The sequence below is a fragment of the Stylophora pistillata genome, chromosome 7, assembly GCF_964205215.1.
Source record: "Stylophora pistillata chromosome 7, jaStyPist1.2, whole genome shotgun sequence".
In the NCBI taxonomy this organism is placed as follows: Eukaryota; Metazoa; Cnidaria; class Anthozoa; order Scleractinia; family Pocilloporidae; genus Stylophora; species Stylophora pistillata.
In genome coordinates this window covers 5,613,514-5,634,423 of record NC_142525.1, presented here as the reverse complement: position 1 = coordinate 5,634,423, position 20,910 = coordinate 5,613,514, and the positions used below count along the sequence as shown (strand labels likewise).

Here is a 20,910-nt window from a genome sequence, read left to right as displayed (position 1 = left end):
GGTAGTGCAATACACAAATAATGCATGTTCTACTTGGTTTTGCTTCACAAAGCTGACTAAGTAATAACTCAATGGGAAAATTGCCATTCATTCAGCATATCACAGCACAAGGATAAATACATGCATAGGGACAGCAATCGGACTGGTCCACGATCAAACATACTCTCACTTTGCGTCAAGAAGGATTTATGGATTAGGCCTGTCTATCAAAAGCGAAAGAACGTGGAATGAAGGCAGTCTCAACACAGGAAGAGGAAACGTAAGAGTTGAAAGGTGATGACCTTGATGCTCCTCACATCATCAAGTTACAGACAAACCTGATGCAGTCACAGTTGTTTTAGATCTCATTCAACTCACTTTTGCGAGTAATGGTCTCAGTTTATAGTTAAAACTAGAAATTTCTCTGTGAAATGATTAAAAAAAAAAAAAAAAAAAAACCAACCTAAGGTGAACTTACGTGAAATTTGTTTTTAGGCCGAGGTATGCTGCCTCTAGTTAGGCGTGATATTGTTTCCCCTACCTGTGATCTCGTTGTAAAGTTACTTTCCGTCAGTTAACTGTACTGTATTAATTAAGTAACTCATGGACCTGAAGAATCTTTTCCTGTTTGCGTAACTGGTTGTGCTTCCAGAAAACGACGACAAAGTGAACTAATCGAGAATGTTTGCTTTAAAAAACTTGGGCGTAACCAGCCAATCATTGCCGGACTATCAGATCACGAGATTGCAAGACAGAAAACTAAAGTAGAGTAATAATTCTCGTAACTTAAAGCTGCAATTGCTGGTTTAGTAGCCGGAAAAATAGCTCAATGTAAATTTGTCTGTTCGCACTTATACCTTAGCCACTAAGACAGCGATAACAGTGATAAAAAAAGTTTAACCGGTAAAGAGACCCCGTGAGAGCCGCGTGCATCACGCCTCTCCCGTTTTATGCACAACAGCTGTCACGAACTTCACGCTGCACGCGCGTCTCTTCGCTGTTGAAATACACGATCGAGTAGTGTTCGTTCTAATTTCCTTCGCTCCGCACAGCCAAGTATAACAGAATAAGTTAAAAGGGGGAAGGGGGGGGGGGGGGGGGAAGCCATTCATTCAATAGAACGCATTACATGGAAATATATAAATATCTGCGATTGAGGACGGAAAAACATGAACCAATATTTTAGGTCAAGATTTTGTTACTCTCGCAGAAGCTGTTGTGGAAATTTTAGAACTTGTAGGCTGATTTTACGGCTGGCATGCAAAAACAAACAAGCGGATATTCTGGATTTATCTCCCCTGGAAGGATAATCACATGGAACCGCATATGAATTTGATGAGCCAACTATTCTACTTTCATTCGACACCAATTTACCATAGAAAAAAAAAAGTGCAATAACGCGATTCAACTCCCCAAGACTAACGGCGTAATTTCTTTCAGTTCGTATTATGTTTATTGTACGATTTTACGCCGTTAACAAACAGTGTTATTTCTTATAATTCACCGTAATCTGATACGCCCAGACTTACCTATCAAGGCGCTTGTCTTTTCTTCTTCCTTAGTGTTTAAAGTAGATCCATGTTTCAATTGTAACGTCGTGGAAGGAATGACTTTCTGAAAAGATACAAAGTAAGTTAATTTCAAATTTACACATTGAAAGCTAATTTGACGATGGCCGACGCTGTGGAAGAATAATTACTTCGCGACCAAAATCTCGATGAAACTGATATTCTTTGTACCTTGAACTGACAACCTTTCTACAAGAGTTATTTTGAGCGAGAGATGTGACTTGATCATGTCCATACAAGTAAGGGTCCGTATTTTAACAGCGAGATCACGTGCACTGATCAGACCAAAAACACGAAGATAGAACAGAAAAATTTAAAGTAGTAACTTCTCCGGCTTCAGTCAGAAAAATGATAAAGTCACGCGAGATAAAATCCTCACTGAATGTTCTTTTGAATTGTTTTGAATTTTGAATTGTTACCTTTGATCTCGTTGTAACGTTACATTCCGTGAGTTAATTTTGCAAATAAAGTGACTCGTGAGCTCCAGTTCACATTAAACAAGGACCCTGACTATAAAAGGACTTTTGCCCTGGGCAAGCCGTCAGTCATTTCACCCCTGACACCGAACTGTCGACATCAACCAGTCCGTGACCGTGCGATATCTGCAAAACTATTGTAACCGAAAGGTCACTTGCAGCCAGTGCATATCTCAAACTTCTACGAATTTTGCCATTTTCGTTTACGGCAAAGAAAAGATGATCGGCTCCACTCAGTTGGCTCCACGGAATGTACACCCGCTTGCGATGTCATTTCTGTAAGGAAGGCAAACGGCCAGAGGGCTAGCGGTGAGGACTAGCTTTTATGACCTTTATTATCTTTCACAAAAATCCTCTTCTCATACCGGTTTTGTATTGTTGTAATAAAGTGGTTAGCTTCTTCGACGTTTCGTCTACGGGATTTCATGTGACACTTATACAAGAACTCCTCTGCGATTAAACAAGAGATCACGTTGGATAGAATTTTTATTTGAATCGCGCGCCATTTCTCCAACGGAATATGTGGTGTTGAAATACGAATCCCGTCGGTGCTCATATAAAATAATTTCGGTCACGGATTGGAAACATGTCTGGTTGACTGAAATCCGATGGAAAACAAATTATCATCGGCTATATTGCCTGAACGGTTCTCAAGAACTATTGAAAACCTCGACCTTTTCATAAGTAGCTAGTGAAATAGGCTTCTCGTTGCAACGCGCGTCTAAAATGTTCAGGCAAAAAATATCCTACATAGTGCCGTGTCAAAATACTTAGAAAACTATGTTCCTTTGAAAGGGACCTATTCTCGAACCTCGCTCTATTTTTTTTTCCTTTTTTGAGGCTTTTTCTCCCCATAATTCAAAACGTGCGATAAAACATTGGACCCGTTTATGTCGGTTTGGGTGGCCGCGTCGCTGGCGAGATGAGAAGCCTGAGCGAACGAGCAAGATCTAAACAAAGAGGAGTGACTTTCACTTACCATACCTCTTTGTTCAGACCATTCGAATAAGTCTAAGAGTCGTTCCATCAAAATAACATTTGCCATCGGTGTTCGACTCGCTAAATGAAGGCGTTCCTTCAACCCCTGAATTCTTGTCTTCACGCTTTCCAATCGCTCTTCCATTCCGGGTTCGACCGCCAGCTCCAGTGTATAACGGACTCGTAGACCTCGCGCCGCTATTTTGGCTTTTTTTTGATGGAAAATCCCCCATGGCAAAATAAAATGCAATTTTAAAGCCAAAGACTAGTTAGTGCGCGACTGTAGCAACCGTAAAATGGATCAATTCGAAGTGGAAGATGAGTTATGTCGCAACATACACGTACACACATTTACATACATGTACATAAATGTACATATATGTACATGAAAACCACTCTCTCTGAGCATGTCATAGTACTGAGATCCTCTAGTCAATGATATCGACGGCTCAAGAAGTTGAGGCAAACGGAGGGGAGTCAGAGGGCCAGTACGACCATCTCGCGATAGGAGGAGCCGTTAGGAGCGCGAAATTCAAATTGCGATAGCCTAATTTTTTTAGTTTTGCAAATGAAGATCAGTATTTCTCCATTCGTCCCTTTTTAATCGTCAATAAAAACATTTTCAAGTGGAAATCAATTGAAACAAGACAAGGATATCGGTCTTCGTGTACAAATCTCTTTTTCCCCCTTCACCTTCCATTAGTCAGCCATCTTCGATTAGCCATGGAAGCAGAGATTGTGTTACAAGACAGGGGAGGAGCTATCCCTTTTATAGTCAGGGTCCTTGTTTAAAGGCGCTTCCAGAGGAAGACGAGCAAGCGATAAAGCCAGTTCCTCGGAAACTTTGTTGTCTGCGTTACACGAAGTTGAGATCGCGAAGATGATTACAGGTAGAACCGCATAACTGAGTTAAATCTCGCATTCTGATCGGTTATCGAAGCGAGGTGTTTATAGTAGAGTTGCATATTGAAAACAAGGCAAAGTGATATTGTTTCGCCTCTCTTGTTTCGCGCTCACGATAAAAACAAACAATGTTCCTGTAGTTTCATAGATTTTCCTTCTTTCATTAGGTTCTGCAATTCAAGGAAAATGCTTTACCTGACTCGTGAATTTGCCGTTGTATTACACTTGAAAACCGATATTTCACTTATCGCTTCACGATTCGTGCGACATCGGTTTTCGAGTGCAATTTAACATCGAATTCCCTTGTCCAGCAATGAATTTTCCTACAGAGATACAGCTTTTTTTTTTAATTATAATCTTTTGGCAGATCCCTAAAATTAACCCGATTCTTCATTCTTATAGTACAATTATTGGGTTCGTAATTCTGTAGGTTTGAATCAAAAGTCAAAATAAAGAGAGCCTGAGAAATCTCATCCCGCAGGCCTTACGTGATCGCGTCCCTCCACGCTCCTCGCGTGCTTCTGGCTCGATTGGGGAATATATGTTTCAGTATTCAGTTTTAACCTTTCGCCTCACAGAGGTGAATGGAAATTATTTATTTAAATGTCACAAAAAGACACAAAAAGCACAGAAACTCAAAGACTGATCTGCCATTCAGTTGCTAGACCACATCAAAAGACTAAACGCATTTGCTGGATCAATTTGAGACAACAGAAACTAAATTAAAGGAGAAGAAGAAAATTTTCTTCTTAAGACTTTCTCACTCTGGAGAATGTCATTGTAGAGATATTAGCTATTAAAATGATGTCACGCGAACGTCCTAGTGAAATATTCCTCGTTCTTTGTGCTCCTCATCTTGAGCTATGCTTTACAAATAAGTGTTATGCACGAATTCTGTAAGATATGTAGGCGTTTGACGACCAAAAAGGGAAAGGAAATGCTTGAAGAGCCCCGATACCGTTGAAAACATTTTAATTTGAGGGTACAAGGTCTACCACGCGTCCGTGATGAGGCTTGAGACAAACACAATGCCTAATTTGAGATTTTAAGTTGAAGCGTCCTTTGGCTACACTTCGTTTGCAAAAATTTCAGCGTAAGGCCATACATGTCGAAATTGTTCTGTAAAAGCACGCAGCAAACATTGAATCAACCGAGATATGACATCGTCTTAACTTTGAGATTTGGGTATGCTACGTTTGGATAAGTGATGGAAAAATTGTGAGTAAGGGTTGTTGATCTTTGCTCTTGTTGTGGAATTACATTCCTCGAGTGATTTTCGTAAACGATGCAAGTAATGAATCCTGTAGAATCTTCTCAAGAAAAGTTAACTCGATCTTTCACTCCCGAGATCTCATAAGTAATTCTCCTTACTCTCTGCGGTACAATTCTTACGAGACTAGTTTGGAGAATTTGGTATTGGATCAATTGTTATTTTTCTTTAATCTCGTTATTTGTCGGCTTGATATTGTAATGACTTAAGAAGGAGAAATTCCAACAAAAATTGGGGGCGTTGAACGCCAGATAATGTGATCACGAGATGATAAGGCGGATTGCGGAAAACAGTCGTCGCCGATACAGTGTAAAGGTAGGACTATAGAAAGGTGACAGCAATTTGACTATCAATGAGAGGGGGGATGTTGTTATGAAACAGTGATGTGATGAAAAAGAGAGTCACTTCCCGAGGGGCGTTTATTTTTATGCAGAGGGTTTGGAGGGTAACATGTTGTGTTATAAAAAAAGGCGTATGAATATTTCCGGTTGATAGATGAATTTATTTGTAAGAGAGCTTTGTTTAAAGTTTGACTCTTGACCACGAGAGAGACTTTTAAAGAGAGTATCTTTTCATATATGTGCACGATCCTTCGCAGTAACCGCATAACCGCAGTTCATATATATGTATTTCATATGTTTGTTGTTTGAAGTATCTTTTCAGTTGACATGATATTAATTTGCAATTTTCAGTAAAGAAACGTCCGACAAAATTACACCGAGTATTCTGATTGTAACTTCTCATTCAAACCTCTTCCCTCTAACTACACAATGTTTGTCTTTCGTTTGCGCTTTCATCTCATGTTGGGTCTATGGGTGAAAATGTATGTTCCAAGGTAATAATTACGTAGCTACGGCGGAGCTGAGAACGAAGGGGGGAGGGGTAGGGACTTTAGGAAATTTAAACTAGATTCATGTGCGGGACGATAAAATAGATACCTATTTCAGTAAACTTGACTTCCACTCGCGTATGTCAAGGGTTGGGCGTATGTGTGTGAGTGAGGGGATGGGGAGAAAGGGCAACTTCAAAAGGAGAATGTGCAGCCTGGGTGTAAACGTCACCTCCTACAAGGGTACATGAGGGAGGGGAGAGGGAGTTAGGGAGACAATTGAATCCCTCCTTCTAAAATTGACCTCCTCTCCCGATGCATGATGGGAAAGGGAGAGTTACTCCCAAAAGGAGCATGCGAAAAAGGGGTAATTTTTAGGGTCGGATTTTCCCAGCAACCATTTTTGATCGATTATACGATCTTTCTCTTATTATACACAGATGTCTTCTCACTAATTATGACATGCATAACTTTATTTCGCTTTTTCGCTCTCTTCTCCATTCTCTTTCGTCATTGCAAGCTTTTTCCATTCGTTTTACATCGTTTAAAGGCTGTGAACCTGTTATACAGACCCAGGTTATAACTCCCCCTTTCCGCAGTTTTCTTGCTCTTCCTTTCCTACTCGCTCCTATCTCAAAATTCTGCGATAAAAGAAACAGCTGACAATATTAGAGGGGAAGGGAGGGGTTGGGAAAGTTTGAACACCTGGGGAATCCGTAGCTGCGGTCAATGTCCTTTTTCTCTTTTTTTCCCTTTCTTCATTTTTCAGTTAGCAAGACAATTCACTCTTTCATTCAGCATTCCTAAAATGAGTAAAAACCTAATTTGTAAAGCATCCAAATTATATCAGACCATGGGTCAGCTTCCAAAAGCTCTAGATCTCAAGCAAAAAAGGTTACATGAAGTAAGGAAACAGATCTCAAGCAAAAAAGGTGACATGCAGTAAGGAAACAGATCTCAAGCAAGAAAGGTGACATGCAGTAGTAAGGAAACAGTCCACTGAGGAGCATCGTAATCAAACGGATTTTCAGAAAAATTTTCAAAACAAAAAACTATAAGTAAAGAAAAATTTAAATTCTGCTGATAACACCTTTAGTTACAGCAGTTAAAAGTCTTAAGAAATACATTTATTATTCAAATACCGCCCCAAGAAAAGAAAAACTTCCTAGTAAACAAATGCTACATAAGTCTTACATTAATACTGATATCGATAAGTAGAAGCTACTGTACATTTCCTCTGCTCAGTGTACGAGTCGTGAGTCGCTGATTATTCATTACGTTATCGCTTTTTAAAATTGGTCCTTGGGCTGAGTACAAATTTTCTGGAAGAAGCCCGTCCAACTCGGTCAGAGTGGATTACACTCCTACAACAGTCAGAGCAGCAGCACCAGAATCACAAAAGTAATTTCAAGGTCAATGCGGCAATTTCCGAGATGAATTTTCTTTCAAACGCTCAAGGTTGTTGTCATTTTTGCATTCATAAATGTAGTCTAATTTATCAAAGATAGTATCTGCGGCTTCCTAAGCCCCACCCTCCTGGTTTGACTGTGCTGCCATACTTTTCACAAGGTTCTCTGCTGTTTCCTGGGACTGCGCTGCCAGAATGCCAAATGTAAACAGAAGCACTTCTTTTAGCTCGTGGCGATATCGTCTGTCATCAGTTATGCTGTCCGTGTTAATTTCTTTCTTGATAAGCTGACAACTGACTGATAGAATACTGCGAAGAATTCTTGGAAAGTCTTGTGAAGAAAGCCATAAGGTCTAGTCGGTCTTAGTCTACTGCCTCAGGGCTGAACTGACAGAAATCCAAATCCAGGTAAATCGCTTTCCTTTTTTTTTCCAAGCTCCTTTTCGTCAAAGTCCAAGTTCTCTTCAAGTAAACCTTTCAAAGCTATCGAGCCAAGGTGTTTCAATTGGCTTTCGTAAAGTCCTGAAGAAGCGTATCGCAGTATTTTCGAAATTTGACTCCAGCTTCGTGCCGTGCCGTAACAACCACGCGACATTATTGTAGCACTCGGCCTTCAACAATTTCTGAAAAAATTGGTAGCTTCTTCTCAGAAACTTCATCCGATCCATCGAGTATAAGCAGAACTTCAGATTGACTGTGGCGAGTGAGGTCGAAGAATCTCTTTCTTTGGTCGTCACCGACATCTCGAGGTAGCAGTTCATCATTAATGGCTTCCCAAAGGTCAGACTGGACTTCACGACATTTAATCAAAAGCACTATGAGGAATTTTGCGAACTAATTTCCGGTTGCGCGTTTTTGAGAGGCCCAGTCGAAAAGAAATTTTCTTGCAGTAAGTTGTCTTTCCCACGCCAGGCTTACCCTCGATTAATACAACTCTTGGTTCTTCACATTGCTCTTGCGGGATGAAGATCTCAGACATTGTGACAACTCGGACCGTAGCTGTTCCTCTGGCTCTCTCTTTGTAGACGACTTTAAGTCTGGTGTAGAAGTCTCCAAGAGAAAAGTTTAAGTGGTCACACCACGGCGAGGGGTTTATCGTACCCTCGCGAATTTCGTAGAGTTGGCGAATGTTCTAAATCATTTTGGTGGGATCATAACCATCTATAATAACAATAGATCTCGTAAGGTATTAAGTCAAACTATTGAAACCACATTGGTTTTTCGAAATATTGTAAAATAACTTTTTTCCAAGCGAAAATCGCTTCAGCACTTCAAAGGCTCATTTTTAACAGCGCCAATCATCAAAAATGGCACAAATTGAACTACTCGTCTTTTCCCAACACTCTCGTCTGAGGAATTTACTTGGCTACACATATTTAGACCGATCCTTTGTGAGAACAAGTCACATAAAATTTTCTTTTCAACGGTTTTAAGCTAAAAATTACTTTCCAGTTTGACTATTACTTTGCCTTTGCCGCTATGACCGTAAATATGCAAAGACAGTGAAGTTCAGAAATGAAGAATTTCTAGCATTCTATTGTAATTTAATAGTTTACACAATGGATTCTTACCCATAAATACTTGAAAATCATAAAAGCCAGAGACTCCGGATTTAAGTCATTATATTTCTTCCTAAGATGTGCAAAAATTTAAAAAAATATACTCTATTGTGAAACCAAAAATATCCATGCATTAGGCGAGCATAATAAGCTAAATTAATTAGTTAAACTAGGCAACTGTTCTAAATAAAATATCCTCAAACTCACGTGAAGCTGACAAACAATTACCCATTATCAACCATATGGCTGTAAGTGTTTATAATTGTACTAAATAAAATTATTCAGATACATCTACAGGGAGACTCTCACTGAGTGAAAAGTCAAGGATTCTCAGCATTTCAATTTGTGCATTTTATAGGGAAATAATTCTTACCTGAAATAAAAACCAAGAGACAATTAGACATGCATCGGGTAGAGGTGACTTCTTTCTGAAATGAACACATTCATTTAATTAACATCTACATGTGTACAATTATAGGGTGCACACTTTCCCAGAAAATTGTGAAAAATTGAAGTGGCTTAAGTGATACTTTCCTTTATTTGTATCCTAAGCGAGGATTTCCATAAACTGCAAGACCTTTGATGGTAATATTACAGGTATTATCACTGGAGGGGCGGGGGGAGGGGGGGGTTATGGGGGCATACCTCCCCAGAAAACTCTGAGAAATTGAAGCGGCTAAAATGATGCTTTCCTTTATTTGTATTCTAAGCGAGGATTTCCATTATGGGAGTGTTCGATATATGGTTAATATATTAATATACACTGCAAGACCTTTGAAGGTTATTAAATTGCAGGCATTATCTCTGAAATAAGGGGGGGGGGGGGAGGTGAAGCTTAAAAGGATATACCTCTTAGAAAATTGTAAAAACATAAAAGTGGCTAAAGTGATGCTTTCCTCTATTTGTATTCTAAGCCAGGATTCCTCTGTAGGAAAGTGTTTGACTGTGTACGAAGGGAACAAGGTTTATTGGGCAAGATCAAAATGAAGATCTACAAACGTAAAAAAATTTAAAGCTCAAAAGGGATGGGCACGAACGGGACACTCAGACGCATGTGGGTAGCTACCCAAGATAACCGTATCATTATTTATGAGGGAAGCATCACATGGTTTCAGGGAGAGCTCGTCGGGGAACAGTCATCGCCAACAGAGTATAAAAGGAGGGGAGGAACAGATAGAAAACTGACGGTCAATTAACTGGCAATAAAAGAGGGTCTCAAAGGGGGGGGGGGGTGGGTTCACGTTGATGCCGGATTGACGGTTAAAGATAAGCCCTTTTGACGGTTGACGGTTAACCTTTTTGGAATGTCATTTCTAAAAAGTTTTCCTTATGATGCGTTTGTAAAGAACTGTTAATTTATAACACCTTTTATTAACAAATAACGAACGTCTTAGAACACCAGAAGTATTTCCACACTGGAAATCAGTTCTATCGATGACCAGGTTTACTCGTGACTAGAAGTTAAAGGACTTACATAAAAGTGTTTTGTGATATATCAAAACTTTTATTAATAAACAACAGAACCCGACATTTGACGGCTAGCATTGGCTTGCTTATTTGATGGTTGACGGTAAAAAGATTGCGTTTAATTTTTGGCGGTTGACGGTTAATATTTTGGCCATTTGATGGTTGACAGTTAACTCCACTGAGACCCTCATTAAAAAGGAAGGGGAGATCATAGCAATATCACAGAGCCTAGAGGGGGATCAAGTACATTTTATCATGACACGACCGAAATCCTCCAAGACGCCGACACCTACCAGGCAAAGACGTCCTCTGTGATCGAAAGTGGACAGTATCAGCGCTTGAACAAAGATTCGACAGACTGTTGAGGAGGTTGTCCTAGAAACTGCGCTTGAAACGAAGCGGACATCTAGTAGAGGCCGTCTAAAAAAAGATGAGACCACGACTCGAACAGCTGCCTAGAATGTATGTTTTACCGAAGATTCATAAAGCCGATGTACCTCTGAGATCGCCTGAGTCAAGTGTGAACATCTTTGCATATATTTTGTCCACTCATTTAGCGAACATTTTATCTCCGTTTATAAGAAATATCTAATAATAAATATCTTCCTCCTACTAAGAAACATCTTCTGTCAAAGGCCATAAGATTTAACCGTCAACCGTACTACTCCCCACTGAGATTAAATTGACAATAACCGATAACGTAAGAAGAAATCCTGTTTTTCATGCTTAATACGATCAACCTCTCTTAGATTTCCCGGATGATATTTTCACTTCTAGAAAAACGATAAAGCAGTCAGCTTCTTTTGCCTCAAAGAGCAATTTTCATTTTTGCCACAGAGCCGCGCAATCAGATTCAGTATACGTAAGCGTGCTCAAAATCCCGATAGTGTACGCTGATAGTGTGAGCAAATCGCTTCGCTAGAAATTTTTTTTTTCGCCCGAGCGGCCATGGTTAGCGCGGGGAAAAACTAATACATTTCGCGACAATAATGGATACAAACAGACTCGGCCCACCAGTCCCAAAGCAAAGAAAATTTTCCGACCTTTTCGCTTGGGCTAGAGTTTTTAAATGAGGCAAAAAAAGAGAAAAACAACGGAAAAGGAGACTCGCCATTAGCGCCGTCACGATTCGCTTCACTGTCCGACGGTGAAATAAAAGTGCCATTTCATTCACATTCACTCATTTCATTTCATTCACCCGGAAGGTGCTGACTAATCTATCACCCAGGTCCTCTCGTTTACCTCTAGGGTCTGGGTACGAGAATAGGTCCTAACCCTGTCAAGAGCCGCACCCTATCTAAGAGGGTGGGGCGGGGTGGGGTGGGGGTACCTGGGCTACTACAGAATCCACCGAGCTCCTAGGCAATTTAATAATGACCTTATCTTGCAATCTTTTTTTTCAGCGTGTTCTATTGTTCAGCGCGTGCGCCATGTCCGCCATATCTCAAGCGGGTTTCGATGTCGTGGGGTAACTCCCGTAAGGAGCTTGCGGAAAAAAAATATTATTCTTGCGTGGGATTACCCCAACAACCCTTTTTGATCGAGTCCATGATCTTTGATTCATTATGCATAGATGTCTTTTGACTACTTGTGACATACATAACTTTACCGCGGTTTTTCCTCTCGTCTCTTGTTTATCCTCTTCCCTCATCGCACACTTTTTTCCATTCCTTTTATGTTATTTAAAGGCTGGTGAACCTGTTTTACAGTCCCGTGTTTGAATTCCCCCTCCCCAGGTTTTCTTCCTTTTCCTCTCCTACTCCTTTCCCAGAAATTCTGTGATAAAATTAACAGCTGACAATATCTGAGGAGAGGGGTAGGGTAGGGAAAGTTTGAACACCTGCATAATCTGTGGCTACCGCCAGTGTCCCTTTTCTCTCTTTTTTTTTTTCTTTCGCCTTTTTTCAATTAGCAAGACAATTCACTCTTTCATCCAGTAATCATGACCAAAGTAAAACCGAATTCCTAAAGTATCCACACCACATTGAACCAATTGCGTCAGTTTTCAAAAGATCTCAAGCAAGAAAGTTGACATGAAGCAAGGAAACAGTAAACGAAGAAGCATAGGGATCAAACAGATTTTCCGGAAGAAAGCAGAAAAAAAACTAAACGCACATAGGGAATACTTGGGAAAAACTTGAAATTCTACTGAAAATACTTTTATTTACATCAGTTTAAAGTCTTAAGAAATACATTTATCGTTCAAATGAAGCTCTTATACTAAAGTAAATAATCTTAGTGAATAGATGCTACATAAGTCTTGCATTAATATTTATATCGATAATTAGAAGCTACTGTACTACCCTGCTTAGGGTAAGAGCCGCGAATCCCTGATTATTCGCTACATGATCACTTTTTAAAATTGGTCAGAGTACAGAGTATAAAATTTCAGGGGAAGCCCATCTAACTCGGTTAGAGATGGATGACACTATCGCACAGCAGTCAGAGCAGCAGCAGCACCAGAATTACCAAAGTAATTTAAAGGTCAATACGACCCTTCTAGAGATAAGTTTTCTTTCAAAAACTTAGACAGAACAGCAGCACCAGCTTCCCCAAGGTAAATCCGTCTAGAAATCAAATAGTTAGAGATGAAGTTTCTTTGAACACATTTAGCCAGAGCAGCAGCACTAGCTTCACTAATGTTATTTTCATAAAAATCCAACATTGTCAGAGATTTCTTTTCTTTCAAACTCTCAGCCAGAGCAGCAGCACCAGCATCACCAATTACATTAGAAGACAAATTCAAATATGTCAGAGATGTATTTTCTTTCAAACACTCAGCCAGAGCAGCAGCACCAGCATCACCAATTTCATTAGAATGCAAACTCAACTCTGTCAGAGATGTATTCTCTTTCAAACAATCAGCCAGAGCAGCGGCACCGTAATCACAAATGTTCTTCAAAGGCAAATACAAACTTGTTACACTTGTATTTGTTCTAAGAATGTTGGTTAGTAAGATAGTCTTAGCCACACTTAATTTGCGAAAAACAGCAATGGTTTCAATTTGGAGACAAGGGCCAAGAGTGCGGGCCAATTTTACATCGAAATAATTTTCATTTTTGCATTCATAAATGCACTCTAATATAACAGACATACTATTTCTGGCTTCCTCCCTCCCGTCCTCCTGGTTTAACTGTGTCGCCATACTTTTCATAAGGTTCTCTGCTGTTTCCTCGCACCGTGCGGCAAGAATGCCAAATGTGAACAGAAGCACTTGTTTCAGCTTGTGGCGAAATCCCAGTATGTCAACAGCTATGCTGTCCGTGCTAATTTCTTTCTTGATAAGCTGACAAACGAGATTCAAAGCGGCGAAGAACTCTTGGAAAGTCTTGTGAAGAAAGCCATAACGTCTAGTAGCTCGGAGTTTACTGCCTCCGGGCTGAACAGAGAGAAATCCAAGTTCCGGTAGATCACTTCCTTTGTGTTTTCCAAGCTCCTTCTCGTCAAAGTCCAAGTTGTCTTCTAATAAACCTTTCAAAGCTATCGAGCCAAGGTGGTTCAGTTGGCTTTCGTAAAGTCCAACAAGGTCCTCTTCGACTTCTGAAAGTTGTTTCTTTGCTCTGTATCTTCTTAGTATACAATCAACTATGTCCATGTACAGCTTACTTCTGCTTTCAGGAAATACACCGTTCAAATCTTCATAGACCAGGCAAAGAAGCGCAACGTTGAGAGGATTCGTCGACATTTCATGTAAGTTTTTATCATTGTGCAGTTGTTCGATAAGCTGTTCGGCCAAGTTTGTCTTCTCTCTGAAGTACTTTTTGATGAAGGTTTTCACATCTTCTTCAGTGAATCCCTCCACCTCTAGCAGCGTGTCGCAGTATTTTCGAACTTTGACTCCAGCCTCGTGCCGTGCAGTTACAACCACGCGACATTTTGGCAGCTCTCGGCCTTGAATAATTTCTGAAAACCTTGGTAGCTTTTTCTCCGAAACTTCATCCAATCCATCGAGTACCAGGAGAACTTTAGATTGATTGTGGTGAAGGAAGTCGAAGAATCTCTTTCTTTGGTCGTCACCGATAGGTCGAGGTAGAATTTGATCATCAATGGCTTCCCAAAGGTCAGACTGAACTTCACGACATTTAATCAAAAGTACTATGCGGAATTTTGCCAAGTAATTTCCGGTTGCGCGTTTTTGAGTGGCCCAGTCGAAAACAACTTTTTTGCAGTAAGTTGTCTTTCCCATACCAGGCTTCCCTTCTATTAATACAACTCTTGGTTCTTCACATTCTTCGTGCGGGTTGAAGATTTCAGAAATTGTGACAACTTTATCCGTAGCTGTTCCTCTCGTTTTCTCCTTGTAGATGATTTTAAGTCTGGTGTAGAAGTCTCCAAAAGAAAAGTTCAAGTCTTCACACCAGGGAAGGGGGTTTATCGTACCTTCGCGGGTTTTGTAGAGTTGAGAAATGTTCTCAATCATTTCGGTGGGATCAAAGGCATCTAAAATAAAAATAATTCTCGTCAGGTGTTAAGTCAAACTGTCGAAACCACCTTGGTTTTTCGAAATAAATAACAAATGGTAAACACCACAGCGTACACTATTGAGTTATGGATGCACGCGGGAGGTTGCTAAGCACGAAAGAAGCGTAAGAGTCGCTCGAGATATAGTTAATAGAGGGGACCTCTATTAACTATGCTCGAGGCGATAGCCGAGAGCGACTCTAGCTTCTTGAGTGCTTAGCAAACCTCCCAAGCGCATCCATAACTCAATAGTGTACGCTGTGGTGTTTATCATTTGTTTTATAACATAACATTGACACATTGTAGCTAAGAGTTCCCTTTTATGGAACAAATCTTACGTGAACAGAAAAAAACAAGCGCGCGTGGAAAACTAGTCTTTGCATATGCTCACGTCAGCAGCGTACACCCATGGGCAAATGGGGGGCCCTAAATTGACCAATCAGAGCACGCGCTTTACTTTGGTTATGTTATAATGCAAAACATTTTTTCCAAGCGAAAGTCCCTTCAGCGCTCAAAGGTCCGTTTTTTAAAAGCGCCGATCATCAATAATGACACAAATTGAATTACTCGTCTTTTCACAAAACTCTTCTTTGAGGAATTTTTTTGCTTCGCGCATTTAGATCGATCCTTTGTGAGAAAAAATCACCTAAGTTTTTCTTTTTCAAAGGCTCTTTACACTGAAAATTATTTTCAGTTTGACACCTACTTTGCCTTTGCCACCATGACCGTATAATATGCTACTTTTACATCGGCTCAGCACAAAATTCCAACTTCTACCCAATGATATATTTATTCAAACTAACTAAAATAGGTTAGAGGAGTATGGAAATATAAAAATATGTTGCGGCTTCGGCGAACTTCTTGTACAGCCGATCAACGTAATATGCACGTTTTCGAAAATTTTACCCAACAATGCACAAAAGCAGACTCAATTATTTACGAAATTTACGCATTCGACCCATGGTTGACGCCTGAATTGAACATTTTGCAGCTTTTTCATGCTTGATGATACCATGAAACAGCATTTAGGGGAGAAAAATCTCTACACCATCTACAAAAATGTTGCCGCCGAAAGGTGATTCATCGCTCTAAGTGTCCTATTGTTATGTTTATCACGCAGTAATGAGAGACAAGAAAAGAAATCACTAAAAGGCAGGATTGATATGTAAAATGGTCATGTTAATCCAAAATATTTCTTATTATCCATTTAAAAAGTTTCCTTATTAATATTACTTGAAGTGCACTAATTTTGTATTGGCTAATTTATCCTCTAATTTTATACTGTACTAACTTATTCAAAGGACCCATCTGCTGTGTTTATTATCCAAAAGCTCCCGTGATATCCCCAGAAAATGATATATTCACGAAAACACACTAAATATGCCAAGTAGATTATTATTTCCCTCGATTTTTCAAGACTTTATAAAGTGAAAGGAACTTCTTACAAACTTTATGAATATTGTGTCACGCAACGTAATCTTGCGAAATTCAATGACGAGATCGTCTGAAAATATTTTACCAAGTGGTATTAATTTCAAAATGAAAATTTCCTCTCTCTTACGAGCAAAACTGACGCTATAGCTTGTAGTTTGTAATCGGCCTAGTAGTTTTCCACGGCGCAGCCGGTGAGTGGCTTCTCAATCCTACTTTCAGCTTCTTGCCGCCTGGCGGTTTTTTGAACATAGATGATTATAGAAAAGACCCCAACTAGAAGGCATCGAGGATAATTCGAAGTAATTATAAGAATATCGTGTGTCTCTCAATCCTTTTAAAATCAAGTGCTATCGAGCAAAAATCTTATCGTTTGGCGGGTGTGACTTGGTTTTAATTGACATTCTTTTGATTGTTATGATGAGCAGCAATTTTTCAAAAAGTGTCTGACATACTAAAGAAGTTACCGCTATGACATAGTTTGAACTGTGATATATATCTGATAATTCTAAGTGTTTCCGTTGGCCACCCTATCAACAAAATCAGAGAAGAAAAATTTTCAGTTTACACGAAATTTACGCGCAGATCAATGGCAGCTACCACTTGTCAATTATTATTGATTCGCAAAATTAGATTTGCGTCAAAGGTTATTTTGTTGAGCACATAGTTAAATAAATACGTCTTATTAACCAAGCGCGAGGGCCGTACTGGGAGAATATCGGTCCGAGGTCTTGACAGTACGGACCTCGCTGCGCTCGGTCCGTACAAAAAAGACTGAGGGCCGATATTCTTCCAGTACGGTCCCGAGCAAGCTTGGTTAATAAGAGATTTATTATACGACTGAAATTCAAAGCGACACAAGTGCGGTATCATTCGGGACAGTGCCCGGTTCAATACTTAGAGAATATTGGACCGGCAATAGAGCATTTTGATTGGTTGATTTTAGTTATTGGCCCTCTGACTGCCCGAGTCGTGTAATAAGTTTTGTTACTGACTGTGTCAGGAGGGCGGATAGTTAGCAATGGATGGACCATTACCGAATTAAATCCACCCTCTCATGGAGAATCCTTGAGGCTCACTGTTTGCGTAAAACCGGGGCTTGGGTTAGACCACGTATATATAACCGACCCTACGATTCTGGTACACGGCCTAAAATGGTACTTCGAAGTATTTCGTTTCTGGCCTGCGTTTATCATGTTAGATGTGCACGAGCCACCGCAATGGGAAAACAAGAGTTATTTACACATACTAGCCAGTCTACTTGTTACTTCGTGATAAGCGTGCGTGTTCTTATAATCTATACACGTGAAGTTCTCGATCACCAACTTCGGGAAAGTGAGCGTTTTCAAGGTCGTTCGTGTCTTTGAGGGGTTTCCAAAGCTTTTTGCGTTCTTCCATTTCGTCCTTTCCTTAGGTTTTAAACATGTAGACACATCAGCAGACCATAGGAAATAGTTAACGCGACAACAGCACGATAGACGGTCAAACCCAAAGCAAAGATGCAACTAACTGAGGCTCAATCCGCGTAGATTGAGCATACATTTGGAGTAAATAAGCTTGTATGCAGAGTCACACGGGAAGAAAGAGCTCGAACGAGTGATAAGTATTTTCAGCCCCTATGTCTTTAATAGGGTCGGAGGGTCGTGGGTTCAAATCCCATCTGGACACTCGATTTTTCTCTTATATTAAAAATTGTTTATTTCATCTTCACATGCTTACTTTGGGGGCTGGTTGGCTGCATGTGATGCTTTAATGTGACAGCGTGATGCTGTTAGTGAGCTTCTATGCGCTAGCTGATGTTTGGCTGTGTAGCCACGTGATGGGGTTCCAACCAATACCCACTAATTGACCCTTGCTCACCATAGAGTCTCCTGTAGCTCAGTGGTTAGAGCATCCGACTAGATCACGGAGGGTCGTGGGTTCAAATCCCATCTGGAAACTCGATTTTTCTCTTATATTAAATATGTCTTTAATAATTGCAGAAAAGGGCAAATTCAGCTCTCTCAAGCAGAATATATCACCTATAACCCTTGAGTTTAAAAACCTCCACGCCACAGTGACATAGAAATATAGAGCTGATAAACCTCCAAGGCAGGAATAACGAAAACACCGTGACCAAAAAACTCGACTGATTTCGTGACTACACCTGGAAACCTTAAATCACGAGACCTACAACATAAACTTAAGAAACTTTTCCTACTTATTCTTAGTGGGAAAAGACACGACATTTGGCTCTTTAGCTGTTTGTTCTATTTTGTGTTGCTACCAGTGTAGACGAGACCCAACCAGGTCAAAATAATGTGTCTCAAGTTGCAGCTCTGGCCTCACATTGTAAACTATCTCTTAACCCGTTGTCAAGTTGAATTTTGCACGAAGTTCTTAGTGGTATGATCAGCCCCAGCAATTTAATGAATATATGTGTCTCTTCTTGGCTTCATAGAACATATGAAGAGACAAATCTGTTTTCAAGACCTGCCACAGAGGTAAGTTTCCAATAATGTTTTCTTTAATTTTGCTACGAGATTAAGACTTAATTTGCGTTTTTCTGATTTGGAATTACAAATGTATTCCTCTTAGATGGAATGATTCTTAAAGCTTGGATAATATTGCACGATTTGGGATCAGTTCGTGGGCCTCACTTTCTACGCGGAACACTGATCAACTCTGAGGGTCAATTTATACAAGTAATTTAGTCTGCATAGGTTATGAGCCTTTTTTTCATTTTGAAATACAGTCCAAATAAAATCGTTTGAATTACCTACAAGATCAGTTTTGGTTAAAGACTTTTTCGAAGGACTGACTTCCATACCTCGTGGTACACTTTTGCTTCAAAAAGATTCTTCATCAGAGAGTTGTTTAGGAGGATTTCGCGATAGAATAAATTCTGTAAATTTCTTACCTGACCCTTCAACTGCAATGTCTTCAACATTCCGAGGACATTTTTAAAAAATTTCTCGCTGGTACAAAACAACTGCGCGACTTCGAAAATACCACGCAAAATAAAAGAAGCATGGACAATGATGATGGCGAGATTGGAATTTGATTTTCCCTTTGTAATGGAGATCATTACATTGCAGCTTCTGGTGGAATGGATTCAACGTGGTGTACATGTTGGTCCTAAGGACGGGGGCAGGGTGGGGTGGGGGGAGACAACTGATAATGGATGGAATCGCTAAGTACTACCCGTAGAAAATTAGGAAAAAATGTAGAAGAGGTTTATCTTACATATTTCGCAGACTATCATATCAGTTTTAATTGAATTTCCTATCGTGTAGTACTGATTGAGTTCTTTACCTTCATTCCTCGTGTCCTCTCTCAGCTGGGTGTCCAACTTTTCTCTAATGTTTCGTACTTCACTACTGATCTGCTGCAACTCTTGTCTGTTTGGGTCTGATGATAGAGGGTAATGTTTATGTCAGTTTTGAAAATAGGGACATTTAGTGAAAGATGCCGCAAATCAAGGAGGAGGTGGGGGAGGGGGGGATTGGATCGGTAAAGTGATGAGTTGGTGAAAAGGGTATGCGGTCTTTTTGTCCAAGAGTCTTTCCGTCTAAGTACTTTTCATCTAAAGTCTTTGGTCCACTTGTCCAATATCAAGTCTTTTCGTCAAAGTTGTAACATTGTTTTAAATGAAGTAGTAACAAGATATATTTTATCAAATAGTGACAAAAATAAAGACTTGCCGTTTAATTATTTCGCGCAAAAGAAATGGGAATATTAGGCTTGTTGTTAAGCGTCTATTGTGCATAATACAAAACTATGGGTAACATCAATTAGTGTCCGAAACAACCAACAACATAGTCCAACATGATAAAGAAGTAAAACTAACCAAAAATGATTTATATTACGCTCCTCACTGCCGTGGGAAGTTAAGACTGATCCTGTAATAATATTCAGGCACTTCTAGAACATCTTATTTCCGTTTATAAGAAATATCTAATAAGAAACATCTTCCTCATATTAAGAAACATCTTCTGTCAAAGGCCATAAGATTTAACTGTCACCGTACTACTCCCCACTGAGATTAAATTGACAATAACTGATAACGTAAGAAGAAATCCTGTTTTTCATGCTTAATACGATCAGCCTCTCTTAGATTTCCCGGATGACATTTTCACTTCTAGAAAAACGATAAAGCAAAGTCTGCTTTTTTTGCCTCAAGGAGCAATTTTCATTTTTGTCACAGAGCCGCGCAATCAAATTCAGTATACGTAAGCGTGCTCAAAATCCCGATAGGGTACGCTGATAGTGTGAGCAAACCGCTTCGCTAGAAATCTTTCTTTTTCGCCCGAGCGGCCATGGTTAGCGCGGGGAAAAACTAATACATTTCGCTACAATAATGGATACAAACAGAGACTCCGTCCACGAGTCCCGAAACGAAGACAATTTTCCCACCTTTTCGCTTTGGCTAGAGTTCTTAAATGAGGCAATAAAAAAGAGAAAAACAACGGAAAAGGAGACTCGGCATTAGCGCCGTCACGATTCGCTCCACTGGCCGACAGTGAAATAGAAGTGCCATTTCATTCACATTCACTCATTTCAGTTTCATTTCATTCACCTGGATGGTCCTGACTAATCTAT

At 39.9% G+C, this 20,910-nt stretch overlaps 2 protein-coding genes across 2 annotated transcripts in view; both read right to left on the bottom strand.

Annotated features, from left to right (window-relative positions):
* Nucleotides 1-20,910, bottom strand: part of LOC111341968 (uncharacterized) — a 229,902-nt gene that overhangs the window by 115,220 nt on the left and 93,772 nt on the right. The gene's annotated exons all lie outside the window — the stretch shown is intronic.
* LOC148726345 (NLR family CARD domain-containing protein 4-like) lies at nt 12,561-19,764 on the bottom strand. Its single transcript, XM_088727035.1, has 2 exons — nt 19,624-19,764; nt 12,561-14,877 (listed from the first exon to the last, which is right to left on the bottom strand). The coding sequence occupies exon 2, from the start codon at nt 14,855-14,857 to the stop codon at nt 12,923-12,925; it is 1,935 nt and encodes a 644-aa protein (XP_088583161.1). The 5' UTR covers nt 14,858-14,877; nt 19,624-19,764; the 3' UTR covers nt 12,561-12,922.

Excerpts from the sequence above, each read along its gene's own strand:
- LOC148726345 (XM_088727035.1), bottom strand. The coding sequence starts at position 14,857 with ATGATTGAGAACATTTCTCAACTCTACAAAACCCGCGAAGGTACGATA.